This window comes from Myxocyprinus asiaticus, chromosome 33 (genome assembly GCF_019703515.2).
Source record: "Myxocyprinus asiaticus isolate MX2 ecotype Aquarium Trade chromosome 33, UBuf_Myxa_2, whole genome shotgun sequence".
Classification (NCBI taxonomy): domain Eukaryota; kingdom Metazoa; phylum Chordata; class Actinopteri; order Cypriniformes; family Catostomidae; genus Myxocyprinus; species Myxocyprinus asiaticus.
In genome coordinates, this window is record NC_059376.1 from 34126232 (window position 1) to 34140324 (window position 14093).

The 14093-nt window shown below is 39.1% G+C and overlaps 1 protein-coding gene across 3 annotated transcripts in view; it reads left to right on the forward strand.

Annotated features, from left to right (window-relative positions):
- LOC127424467 (breast cancer anti-estrogen resistance protein 3 homolog) overlaps window positions 1–14093 on the forward strand; it is a 105448-nt gene that overhangs the window by 16657 nt on the left and 74698 nt on the right. For 2 of the 3 annotated variants that reach the window (XM_051669721.1, XM_051669722.1), the window contains one exon: window positions 2385–2499. In XM_051669721.1, coding sequence (XP_051525681.1) covers window positions 2385–2499 — 115 coding nt within the window. Of the gene's footprint in view, window positions 1–2384; window positions 2500–14093 lie in introns of those variants that run through there. The other variant, XM_051669727.1, reaches the window with a different exon arrangement.

The window sequence follows — 14093 nt, forward strand, 5'->3', positions numbered from 1 at the left end:
CAGCTTTTGATATCATGTTTTTTGGACATGGGCCTTGGTAGTTCCATGATATTCTTTGAAGTACCTTGGGGTACCATGGTAATACCAAGGCACATGAACATGGTAAACATTATATCAAAGGCATCTGATACCATCACCAGTACTTCTTTTTAAGACCAATCTGCAGGTTATGCTTAGATCATGGCTTCTTGTGTGAGTATCTGTGGGCACAGACACAAACACAAATCACCCACCTGTAGGACGCTGGCATAAAATCAACAATAGATCAACAAACATATGACCAAAACAACAAAGTAACACATCAAGTGAAATTTCTGAATAGCTGCTTAGTGAGATGTTTTTGAAGTCCCTGAATAAGAGATTGCTATGAGACCACACATGGTAAATAAAGAGTTTGATGGTGCAGAGACTGCAGCTGGAATTTGTCATGGCTTGTTAGATTCAGTTGTGGGCTACAAATAGTGAAGGCAGATGAACAGTGGGCCCTTACCAGCATATTTTATGCCCTCTTTTCTATCTCTTTCCCTCTCTCTCTCACACACATACTTTTTTGGCCCTCTGTCTTTCACTAGCTTTCTTTGTGTATTCTGCTCTTTCTACCCTCTCTTTCTTTCCCCTAACGAACCTGAAAAACAGAGACAGCACAGGGGAAAAGAGTGCTCGCTGCTGATGTCAGAGATTCTGGGTTGAATCAATTGGATGGGACTGTTGGAGCAGATGAGATAAGACACACAAAGAGAGTAATGCAGCATTCAACTGTTTCTCCAGTGTTAGATCAACACTGTCTACCTCAGTGCACCAATTCAATGCAATAGCACCCCCAAATGCAAAATTTCACATGGATCCTCTTTTTTATTCTTTATGAATATCTTCGTAAAAGCCTTGAATATTTAGGATGACTAGCACTTAAAGGTGCACTCAGTAATTTTTGCCCCCATTAAAAAAGATTTACTCCTAAAGAAATGCATTGTAATTATGGAACATATGTATAAAATCATAACCACTCACATGAGATGAGGACTCTATTCATATTAGTAACCTTATGAAAGCTGTTTTATTCTACATGGGGGAGGGGCGCCCTCATGTGGGCTGCCATTTTACAATCACATGACCAGCTGAATACTACTCACTAGTAACCATCTTTTTATTGGACACTTTCACTCTTGGATTAAATTAATCATGGCTGATTGTGAATAGTGAATATCTACAATGGCATCTGCAACTGAAAACTATTGATTTTGAATGATGCTGCATCCACACCTCTAGGTGTAACTGTAAGTCTAAGATGACATGAGCAAAAAGTTATTGAGTGCACCTTAAAGTCATTTTTTTTTTATCAAAACAACAAAACAGCTGTATCAAAGTTCTCATACTTCTACTATGCAAATAAAAGTACTTCAATGGTTTTGTATTTCTTTCTTCTGTGGAACAAAATGGAGTTAGACAGGATGTTAGCCTCAGTCACAATTCATTTTCATTGTATGAAAAAAAAAATGCAGTCAATCTGAATGGTGACTGAGGTTCTATTTTTGTGTTCCATGGAACAAACAATGTCATATGGGTTTGGAACAATATGAGGGTGGGTGAATAATGACAAGATTTCCATTTTTGGGTGAACTATCCCTTGAACTTATGAAATCCCTTGCTTCATACATTTAAAAACAGCTTTGAAAGTTTCTGCTTCACATTCATTGCCGTTTAACCACAATTGAAAAAGTCAATACATGCAATTAATATAGTAAAAAAAAAAAAAACTGTATATATTCAGTAACTGGCACAGACCTCCTCATTGGAAAAACAATTAGGCATTGTTAGCATGGATGCATACTTTGCAAAATCCACAGAAATACTAAATCATCCGAACAAACATTAATCATAATATTGGATAGTTTAGGATGAATAGTAAGCAAATCAGAATGCAGCCACAATTCCCAATATTGCATTGACAAAATACGGGCTGTCCCAGAATTCCTAATTTGCAGTGGCAGTGCTCTTTTGCTACTGTTTATTTAGCGAAGAATGCTATGGCATGTGCGCTGTAAATGCTAAACAGCAAAAAATAGCGCACAACCTTCAATTAAACAACTCTTGTTTTTGTCTTGCCGGGAACAATGAAAGCAGAGATGTCGCTTTAAACACAAGCTGTGTGTTTTTGTTCTGACAGAAGCAGAAGGAATGTATTGTTCTGAAAGCCATACAAGGTCAGACTTTGAGGAGTGGTGAGACACAGGCCGTAATAACGTCTTGCTAGCTTTAACTGTATGCTTTAGTGATGTTTGTGTGTGTGTGTCTGAGTGCTAGATTGCCGCTAGTTCTTGCCCTTGTCATTGTCAATATATACACTTATGCACCCCATCTCTGTGTTTTTGTCTCTGTCTCTTTAGGACTTGTTGCACCTCACAGAGATGGATCTATTGGGTTTGGGGGTCCAAAGTCGCCTTCATCGCATCCACATTCTGTCCAGTATCCAAGTGCTGCAAGAGCGTGAAACAAAGAGAGGTCGGTCCTGGTCGGATTTCATTTTTGAGTGAACTGTTCCTTTAAAGTCTCCGCTCTCTCTCCTCTCTCTCTCTCTCTCTCTCTCTCTCTCTCTCTCTCACTCTCTCTCCATGCAAACACCTCCCCATAAACCACAGTGGGGTAAAAACAGAAGCATGGGTTTATCTCTTTGTTGGTGTTTTCTCTAACTAGGCTGAGTCTGCTCTTCCTCTTCTGTTGTCTCTGATGCTCTGCTTGTTCTGGACTGTGACTGTCCATGTGTAGAGCCCTACACTGTAGAGCTTCATTAATCAGAGTGAGCATATGTAGGGTGGGAGAGCAGTTCAGGACAGGGCCACAGGCACTATTCTTTAGTACGCTTAGGAACACATACATATGGGGTCAAATCAACAGGGATTAGTTCGTAAAACAAACCACTGTAGTGTTGAGCAGATCTCCCTGTGGGGTATTGTGTGTGTCTGTGTGTATTTGTTGGTGGTGTCTTCATATAAGCTCAACGCCAGCTCAGCTTGGTGGCAAAGTTTTCTGAGACAAACATAATTAGATGCTTTCTTGAAAATTTGAGGAGTCATCTTTTAGCCTTGAAAGTGAGATGGTTCTCATCAGCATGCAGGAATTACTGAGATTATGGCTCATCAGAGGACACACCGAAAAAACAAACACATTTACTGTCAATAAATGGGCTTGCTTCCTTACACATAAATATACAGTACATGCACTCACACACAAAGACATCTTTCCATTGGGCCAGTTATCCATGCCTAAACTTGATTTAAAAAAAAAAAAAAACACACACACACACATTGGTGCGGCTATCATTATGAGGACTCTCCATAGACATAATGATTTTTATACTGTACGAACTATAGATTCTATCCCCTAACCCTACCCCTAAACCTAACTCTCACAAAAACTTTCTGCATTTTTCATGTTTAAAAAAACATAGTTTAGTGTGTTTTTTAAGCGATTTGAATTATGGGGACACTAGAAATGTCCTCGTAAACCACATTTATAGCATAATACCATTGTAATTAAATTTGAAACCTAAAAAAATGTCCTCGTTGTTGATTACGTAAGGAATAATTGACAACGGACCGTTAAATTGTTTAAAAATAATGCACACCCGACGTGCAGTGTTGTTAATAATTTATTATTAATTACTCCTTACGTAATCAACATTATGCCATAGATGCTGACGATTGAGCATACTCTCACGAGTATGTTTGGGCCTTAAGTGTGTGCGTTACCAGGGTTGGGAGGGTTACCTTTGAAATATATTCCACTACAGATTACAGAATACATGCTGTAAAATGTCATTTGTAACGTATTCCATTAGATTACTCAAGGTCAGTAATGTATTCTAAATACTTTGGATTACTTCTTCAGCACTGGTAGATTTTTTCACTTGTTTTGACTATAAAAACTCTACACATGTTAAAAATACATTCTCTAAAAAACCTAAATATCTTATGCAGTGTTGTTTCTAAAACAAGATAAATCAAATTGATGTTGTTTTAAGGATTTTTGGATATTTTTACGGGAAAACAATAAAAATATTATTAACAAGAATACTATTTTTGCCCTAATATCAGAGGTCTTACTAGAAAAAAAGAAATTATGATCCAACGTGAATTTTCTTGATAAAAAAATATGATCGTACCTGGTAACGTGCATGTAAAATGGCTGGAAATAGCATTTTAGCTTAGCGTAAAGCTGACAATTTACACAAGGTTTATTTCTATTTCTTCTGCTCCAAACTTACTTCAAACTTACTTCTCTGTCTGCTCGTATGAATGTATCACGTCATAAGAAAGTGTTTCACCGCTGTTCAAATGCACTTTGGATTGCATCATTTATATGTATAAATGTTTTCCATCTGAAAGGACTAAATATTAAATGAAACAAATGTCAATAAAATGCAAAGTAATCTCTTCAGTAATCAAAATACTTTTTGAATGTAACTGTATTCTAATTACCAATGATTTAAATTGTAACTGTAGTGGAATACAGTTACTTATATTTTGTATTTTAAATACGTAATCCCGTTACATGTATGTTGTTACTCCCCAACCCACAATGTCTGTGTGTCCATGAGTGTGGGAGTGTGTGTGTGAAAGGGGGATCACGAGGGTGTTTCCCACAGATATTTCAGATAATATAGAAACTGTTGTATTGATCAAGTGTATGTAGCTTTGATACAGCTCAAACCTTTGTTGCTAATTCAAAAATGTCACGTTAGAACTAGCAATGGAGGATGCACTTCTTTTCGCCTTTGGAGTAAAAAGGTAGTGCATGCGTGTGTGTGTGTGTGTGCGCGCTCATGCACTTTTAACTGAAATTGAAATAAATGTAATATATTTGAGACATTTTTTGACGTTCTTAACCGATTTACTTTAACCAAAGACTTTGTTTTAATTTGTTATTTTGTTGTGGTTGCCTGTAGGGCTCTTAGAAATAACTGAAATAATTTAAATAATATAACCGTTATGCGATCAAGACCTGGAAATACTTTATAACTGTGCGTTTCCTAGAAAAATAATTGCACACCTTAGAACGTCCATGAACCAATCAGAATCAAGCATTCAACAGACCCGTGGTATAACACCAAAATTATTACAACTCGTCCCTATTTTTTTTTTATTTTTTTTTTATAAAAGCAAAAATTGTGATTACAGTATTACTTGCAACGGAAGTGAATGGGGCCAGTACTGTTTCACAAGTATAGCACAATACATAAAACTTATAGCATGATTTTAGTGTAATAAAATTGCTTACTAAAATTATCAGTGTAAAGTTATATGCAATATTACAACTTCATTGTCATGACAACATAATGCTGGTAACCCCTGTAATCTGGTTTACGCCATCACACTAAAATTATGTTAACATAAAGTTTAACTCTTACTTTGCTTACTTTTAAAAGTTTGGTCCCCACAATGTATAGGCAAAACCTGACTACACACACACACACACACACACACACACACACCTCTCCACTGTGTAATTAAGTCTTAAAACAGAATGTCAGAACACACACACATACAAACAGTGAGGCTGACAGGCCGAGGCTCGTTTCCCAGGCATAACACACTGCCTCCACTCCATTGCTATAGAGACTCAGACACTTTCTAAAATGGGCTGTTGAATCGGATGTCTTGGATCAGTGACCTTGTGAATCGAATGGACTCCATGTTTTTATGTCTTTTGAAATAGTATTGAACAGCTGTATAGATGGATTGTTTTGTATTGGAAAACAATATTCTTTGCTTACACAAACATTGAAAAAATTACAGTACAAGCATAAGCTCTGACTAGTCTGAAAACATACCAAGATGTAGTCAATATACAGTAAAAGTATTGAGTGTGTCTGGTCTCTACTGGCATGGTCCCATGCTTGAGGACAATAACTATTGTTTTTCTGAAAGGTTTTGGCTGTTTGAGGAGTCAATATGTGGTCTGATTAAACCAGCTTTGACACATTTAGCAGCCCATTCTAGTAGCTTTTTCATTCAACCCCTGTAGTCCTTACATCCTGTGAGAAATGCAACACAAATGTTACATTTACAGAGTTATTTCATAGATCACCTTTAAAAATGTCCTTAGGTCAAAGCAAAGAGAGGTGAATCTCTTCTACTGTGCCCATGTGAGAAAGATTGCATTAGTTTGGTGAGAAAAAGGAAATTTCTTTTCTAAGGCAATTGGCAACATTTTGGTAATGGCTGTGTTTTTGAATCACACTTATGCTGATGAGTTCCCAAAACAATACCATTCCCAAAGACCATTTTATGGCCTACAGTTTTGTAGACTTTAACCTGTTTCTTTACTGGGAGTTGCTAGAAAGCAATAATGCAGGGACATCTGTGCTTTACCAAGGAATTTCCTAAGGTCCAGTGTAGCTTCCCAAGCTACTCATAACTTAAAGTATTTAAGTTACAGCCACGCTACTCTTTTGAAAAAGTATAAGCTACACAAAACTTTGACTAAAAATAACTATTTAAGGATGAAAATCTTTTTCAATATAAAGTTTATATGATATATTTAAAACATCATTATTGCTTTTGTGCCATATAAATACTGTTCAAATTCAGAACAGTATTCTTTGGCATAAAAACAAAGTATCTCAATTAAGGTGACAACATTAAGTTGATAAATAAAACTAGAAAACACCCTATTCTATATTCAAAAACAAGACAGTCAGCAGCAATTGACCCTTTGCTAAGCTACGCCCCCCTTGGTTATGGTTGCTCGCTCTGACAAGCTCTGCAGAACTCCCCATTGGAATGAATGGGAGATTGCTGTGAACTACACGGTTTTTGGTAAAATATTCTCATAAACGGAATGGATAATATTTTTACGTGGGCTGGTATGAAGAGTGACATTGTAATGCATATTTATCTGAAGTTTTTTGTAAAAGAAATTGTTAAATTACACAGTAATTTGATTAAAAACTGTGGAGACTGTGAATCAGAATCAAGGCAAACGATTATTACAGTCACTTGAAAAAAGAAAAACTTAATTTCCCTATCTGTCACTCACTCGAAGTTGTGTCGATGTAGTGACACTAGAGGTCACTCTTGGGAGCTCGGGACACCTCTGGTCTTTGATAAAAGGCCAATGAAAATTGGTGAGTGGTATTTGCATGCCACTTCCCCAGACATACGGGTATAAAAGGAGCCGGTATGCAACCACTGATTCAGATTTTCTCTTCGGAGCCGAACGATCATGCTCACTGAGCTGAATTCTACTGTTCATTCACCTCTGCTGGATCTGACGGTGCATTTCAGTGGCTTCTCCCTCCTCTGCACTGGTGCACTGCAGAGAACACCCCTGGGCGCTTCGGCAGAAAAAAAAAAGAGAGAGTATATTTTCTGATAGAGCTTTTTCCTCTAAAAGAGTATATTTCTCTAAAAGAGTGGCACACACGGAACGTCTTTTTAAAGACGCGTCCTTTTAAAAGATGCCTTTCTGATTGTGTGTTATTCCTGGTTGCGGTCGTTATCTCTCAACTTCGTATGGTCATGATCGCTGTCTTTCGTGTCTGGGCGCGACCCACACGGAGGCAGCGTTTATGGATGGTTCATGTTCTCATTGCGAGAACATGACCATGGCAACGTTGCGGTCGCGGCTTGCTTTCGTAAGGGGTGTGTGCCACAGCTTCGTAAGAAACAAGCCACTCCAGCAGCTCCCCGCCTTGGTCCTTCTACCTACGGGTATGAGGCCAGCGTGGCTAGCGCTGGGGGCGATTTGGGGACCCCAATGGGATCGCCTCCGCCGGGTATCCCCCCGCGGACCTCCCATTCACCAGCATGCTCGTCTGCCCCAGTCGGGCTTCCGGATGAGTCCACTGGCTCGTCTCACGGCGAGTCCGGCCTCTTGTTCGGAGCCCGCGAAGATGATGAGCCCTCGAGCACAGCATCGGAGAGCGGGCTTGTCCAGTCGGACGCAGAAGCCTCAGCTGGGCTCCCCCCCTCGGGGATGATTGCCCAGTCACAAGCTGATGCAGAAATGACGGACATGCTTTCCCGGGTGGCCGCGAGCGTCGGGTTAGAGTGGAACCCTCCGCTCTCCCCTGAACCCTTGCGGCTTGATGATTGGTTCCTGGCAGAGCCCCTCTGCCCCAGTCTCCATGTTTGTAGTAACTCCTCCCCCGTTGGGTAGGATCTACCTTGAAGACTCTCCATATGGTCGGAAAGACCATGTGATATATTCTTCCACTTAAATATCCCCCCCTCTCTTTGGGCGAGGTGTGGTTTCCGCGGTGTCTTCCCCTTGGGAGGGACACCCTCCGACTAGACCTGGCGGCCCAGTTGGATAATCCCCCTTCTTTTTTAGGGAGTGGAAAAAGAGAAGGGGAAAAGAGGCTACGACTGGGTTAGCCTGTCTCTATCTTTTGGGTAGTCGACTTGTCCCCAAAGGGCCGTTCGACACTCATAACTATGTTGGGGGAAGTTACGTGTTGACCTGGTGTGCTGGCTATGAGGCACACAGTGGTCTGCCCACCACACACTGCCAGTTCACGTAACACAGTTCAGCCAGTTGTGGCATTTTGTATAGGGACCCCTAGTGTCACTACATCGACACAACGTCAAGTGAGTGACAGATAGGGAACGTCATGGTTACTTGTGTAACCTCCGTTCCCTGATGGAGGGAACGAGACGTTGTGTCCCTCCTGCCACAATGCTGAACTACCCACTGAAATGTCCGGACCTTGTCTCCGCTCCTCAGCATAAAACCTGAATGAGTGGTTGCATACCAGCTCCTTTTATACCCGTATGTCCGGGGGAGTGGCATGCAAATACCACTCGCCAGTTTTCATTGGCCTTTTATCAAAGACCAGAGGTGTCTCAGGCTCCCAAGAGTGACCTCTAGTGTCACTACATCGACACAACGTCTCATTCCCTCCATCAGGGAACGGAGGTTACACAAGTAACCATGACGTTAATAGCGATTACACATCTAATGACATTAGTGTAAGTGAACAGAGCTGTTTATAACATCTCATAACACACTCATTTTGATGCTGTGAACAGTTTATTTATTATCGCTTTTACTATGACTTGAATCAATACATAAATTAATTAACGTTCAGTTGTTAGCTTTAATTTACCTTTGAGCAAATATAGGTGTCGTTGCAGATGTTATATGTTCATTTGGGAATGAGGGCTGACCAGAGGTGGGTAGAGTAGCCAAAAACTGCACTCAAGTAAAAGTACAATTACTTAAAAAAAAAAATTACTCAAGTAGAAGTAAAAGTGCTAACATAAATAATTACTTGAGTAAGAGTAAGAAAGTGTCCAATTAAAAGAGTACTCAAGTAGTGAGTAACTTGTTACATTTACAGATGACATAATGGACATTAACTCCCTACATTCCATTACATAATACACATTTAACATGTATTACAGAATCATTATTATTATTAATGGAAATTCTGTCATCATTCACCATCATGTTGTTCCAAACCCGTATGACTGTCTTTCTTCCATGCAACACAAAAAGGAGATTTTAGGCAGAATGTTAGCCATGGTCACCATTTACTTTCAGTGAATGTTTTTATATATATATATATATATATATATATATATATACAGGTGCATCTCAATAAATTAGAATGTCGTGGAAAAGTTCATTTATTTCAGTAATTCAACTCAAATTGTGAAACTCGTGTATTAAATAAATTCAGTGCACACAGACTGAAGTAGTTTAAGTCTTTGGTTCTTTTAATTGTGATGATTTTGGCTCACATTTAACAAAAACCCACCAATTCACTATCTCAAAAAATTAGAATACATCATAAGACCAATAAAAAAAATATTTTTAGTGAATTGTTGGCCTTCTGGAAAGTATGTTCATTTACTGTATATGTACTCAATACTTGGTAGGGGCTCCTTTTGCTTTAATTACTGCCTCAGTTCGGCGTGGCATGGAGGTGATCAGTTTGTGGCACTGCTGAGGTGGTATGGAAGCCCAGGTTTCTTTGACAGTGGCCTTCAGCTCATCTGCATTTTTTGGTCTCTTGTTTCTCATTTTCCTCTTGACAATACCCCATAGATTCTCTATGGGGTTCAGGTCTGGTGAGTTTGCTGGCCAGTCAAGCACACCAACACCATGGTCATTTAACCAACTTTTGGTGCTTTTGGCAGTGTGGGCAGGTGCCAAATCCTGCTGGAAAATGAAATCAGCATCTTTAAAAAGCTGGTCAGCAGAAGGAAGCATGAAGTGCTCCAAAATGTCTTGGTAAACGGGTGCAGTGACTTTGGTTTTTAAAAAACACAATGGACCAACACCAGCAGATGACATTGCAACCCAAATCATCACAGACTGTGGAAACTTAACACTGGACTTCAAGCAACTTGGGCTATGAGCTTCTCCACCCTTCCTCCAGACTCTAGGACCTTGGTTTCCAAATGAAATACAAAACTTGCTCTCATCTGAAAAGAGGACTTTGGACCACTGGGCAACAGTCCAGTTCTTCTTCTCCTTAGCCCAGGTAAGACGCCTCTGACATTGTCTGTGGTTCAGGAGTGGCTTAACAAGAGGAATACGACAACTGTAGCCAAATTCCTTGACACGTCTGTGTTTGGTGGCTCTTGATGCCTTGACCCCAGCCTCAGTCCATTCCTTGTGAAGTTCACCCAAATTCTTGAATCGATTTTGCTTGACAATCGTCATAAGGCTGCGGTTCTCTCGGTTGGTTGTGCATCTTTTTCTTCCACACTTTTTCCTTCCATTCAACTTTCTATTAACATGCTTGCATACAGCACTCTGCGAACAGCCAGCTTCTTTGGCAATGAATGTTTGTGGCTTACCCTCCTTGTGAAGGGTGTCAATGATTGTCTTCTGGACAACTGTCAGATCAGCAGTCTTCCCCATGATTGTGTAGCCTAGTGAACCAAACTGAGAGACCATTTTGAAGGCTCAGGAAACCTTTGCAGGTGTTTTGAGTTGATTAGCTGATTGGCATGTCACCATATTCTAATTTTTTGAGATAGTGAATTGGTGGGTTTTTGTTAAATGTGAGCCAAAATCATCACAGTTAAAAGAACCAAAGACTTAAACTAGTTCAGTCTGTGTGCATTGAATTTATTTAATACACAAGTTTCACAATTTGAGTTGAATTACTGAAATAAATTAACTTTTCCACGACATTCTAATTTATTGAGATGCACCTGTATATATTGAAAGTGAATGGTGACTGAGACTGTCATTCCTTAACATTCTGTCTAACATATTTTGGGTTCCACAGAATCCAGAAGGTCACACAGGTTTGGAACAACATGAGGTTAGGGAAATGATGAAGGAATATTAAATTATGGCTGAGCTATCACTTTAAAGGTTTGTTCAGTCAAAAATGAAAATTCTCTCATCAATTACTCACCCTCATGCCATCCCAGATGTGTATGACTTCCTTTCTTCTGCAGAACTCAAATTAAGATTTTTAAAGAATATTCAAGCTCTGTGGGTCAGTACAATGCAAGTGAATGGGTGTCAAAAATGTTATGCTCCAAAAAGCAAATGGAGGCACCATAAAAGTAATCGATATGACTCCAGTGGTTAAATCCATACCTTCAGAAGTGATATGATAGGTGTGGGTGAGAACTAGATCAATATTTGTCATTTTTTGCTAGCAGTTCTTCTCCCAGCCCAGCAGGGGGCGATATGCAGGGAAGAATGTGAATCACCAAAAACAAGAAGAAGAATGTTAAAGTGATCTGTGTCTCTGTTTCTCACCCACACCTATCATATTGCTTCTGAAGATATGGATTTAACCACTGGGGTCTTATGGATTACTTTTATGCTGACTTATGTGATTATTTTTTAGCTTTAAAATGTTGGCACATTTCACCATTCACTTGCATTGTATGGACCAAAAGAGCTTAGAAATTCTAAAAATCTTCATTTGTGTTCTGCTGAAGAAAGGAAGTCATACACATCTGGGATGGCATAGGTGTGAGTAAATGATAAGAGAATTTTCATTTTTGGGTGAACTATCCCTTTAAAGGCTCTTGTCAGATCTGGATGAATTTGTCAATAAGAAGAGAGGTTTGGAAACCTTTCTAGTAATTATTACAGTGAAAATGTGAACAGTGTTCCACAGGGAAATATAAACCAAAGCAAGATCATGTTTTATGAATGCCTACTTTCGCTATTTCATAGTTTTTAGTTGTTAGTTCAGTGTAGTTACAGTTTTCAGTGTCGAAAGAATTTAGATCATTAGTTTTGTACAGCAGTACTGCCGCTCTCTAAACGCAGAGTACGCAGACTGCGTAGGCCACCACATGCAGAAATGCTGTCTGTTCGTGCTCCAGTTGTCATTCACACGTTCAAAGGCTTTTACACTTAACGTGGATGTTTACATGGATTTATTCAGTTAATCAGCCCTAAGTAGCTGCGATAGTTTCCAGTTCACCTGCGAGGGCACAGGTTAAATGCTTAAATACTGCTTATGACATGCAGGATTCGGGACAAAGCACACTGATATATTGCTGCAGATGAAAAAAATTACACTTAAAATCTGATGTGACAAGAGCCCATATTTACAGAATCACCCTGAAAATGACCATCACCATGTCACAGAAAAGCCCGCGTTATCTCAGTGTGGTGCCTTAAGTTGGAGCTGCAATTTTTGGTGTTAAATGAAGTCATTGCATGACGAAACTGTTCTTTTTTTTACTGTGTAGAACAAAGAAAGTGTTTCACTTAGTTAGAAGAGCATGATGCTGCAACAGTGATGGACTCGTCTTGAGTGACAGTCTGTGTCAGCGCGCGCAGCTGTGTGAACATCCGCTGTCGTAAAAGTCCCATTCAATAATCTCTCAATAAATTACACGTGAATTAAAATGTAACAACAGGAATGCCACCCATTGTAATGAAGTAAATGTACAAAAAGTTCATTAGAAATTTACTTGAGAGAGAGTAAAAAGTACCCACTTTTAAACCTACGCTAAAAGTAATTTTTTTTTCCAAAAAGTTACTCAAGTAAATGTAATGGAGTAAATGTAGCACGTTACTACCCACCTCTGGGGCTGACACAGTTTAATCCATAACATGCTCTTCTCCATATTTATTTAAAGATCATTTAAAAAAAAAAGAAAGAAAGAAAAACATTGTGTGTATCATCTCTGGCTAACTCGTGTCACTATTACAAATGACCCGGCAACAATGTGTTTTACATTTTTTTGAATATTTTGATAAAATCCCACATAAAAGTACTCAAACACACATTAATTCCATAGGCTGTCATTGGGAAAATAGCAAACGTAATGGCGGCAGGGCAACAGTTGCTAAGACAGGATTGGCCAGAAGCGCTTTTAAGGCGAGACTTAGCGAAGGGTCAAATAACTAAATATTTGGCTTCGAAAAACAAGCCGAAGTGACTTCTGCGCAGGGGCTCATATGAATCGGGGAAAAATTTATTTGAACTAGTTCATTTGTACATGTACCACACGATTAAATCAATTCACTAAAATGAATGGACTTCCCAAAGCCTCATATAAGTGAATAGGTGAGCATATTTTAATTAGTCCCTGTAATTGCTGCGTGTGAGAAAAATGTAGCATTTTGTGACGCTAGGCCGCTACATTAAAAAAGTATCTCACTACTGGAAAAGCTACAATATTTTGAAAATTGCTGAACATCTCGTTAAACTTATGGAAAAAGTTAAGTTAGTAGCGTCGCTAATTTTAGTTACTCCCTAACACGTCTAAGGTCAAATATCTTTTAATGTTGTTAGTAATAAAATGGAATGCAAAAGGGGACGTTTTGATCATTCTCAAACCTCTCCTTTCCTTACAACAAAAGCATATTGTGACTACCATAAAAGTACCAAAAGTCCATATGACTATTTGGAATGGCATGAGAGTGAGTACATAATCTCAAAATTTAAAACATTGCTTAAACGTTTTTTAAAACGTACATTTTTATTTTATTTGGTGCCTTTTGTGTAGTTCAAAAGTGTGTGTGTCAGCTTAAGTGTACACAATGGACAGCCATGTTCAGTATCAGCAACACAACACTGCAGTGATGTACAAAAATGACAGGCTGTGCTTGTGCAGAGGGGCTGAAGTGTACTATAGTATTAAATGAAGCATTCT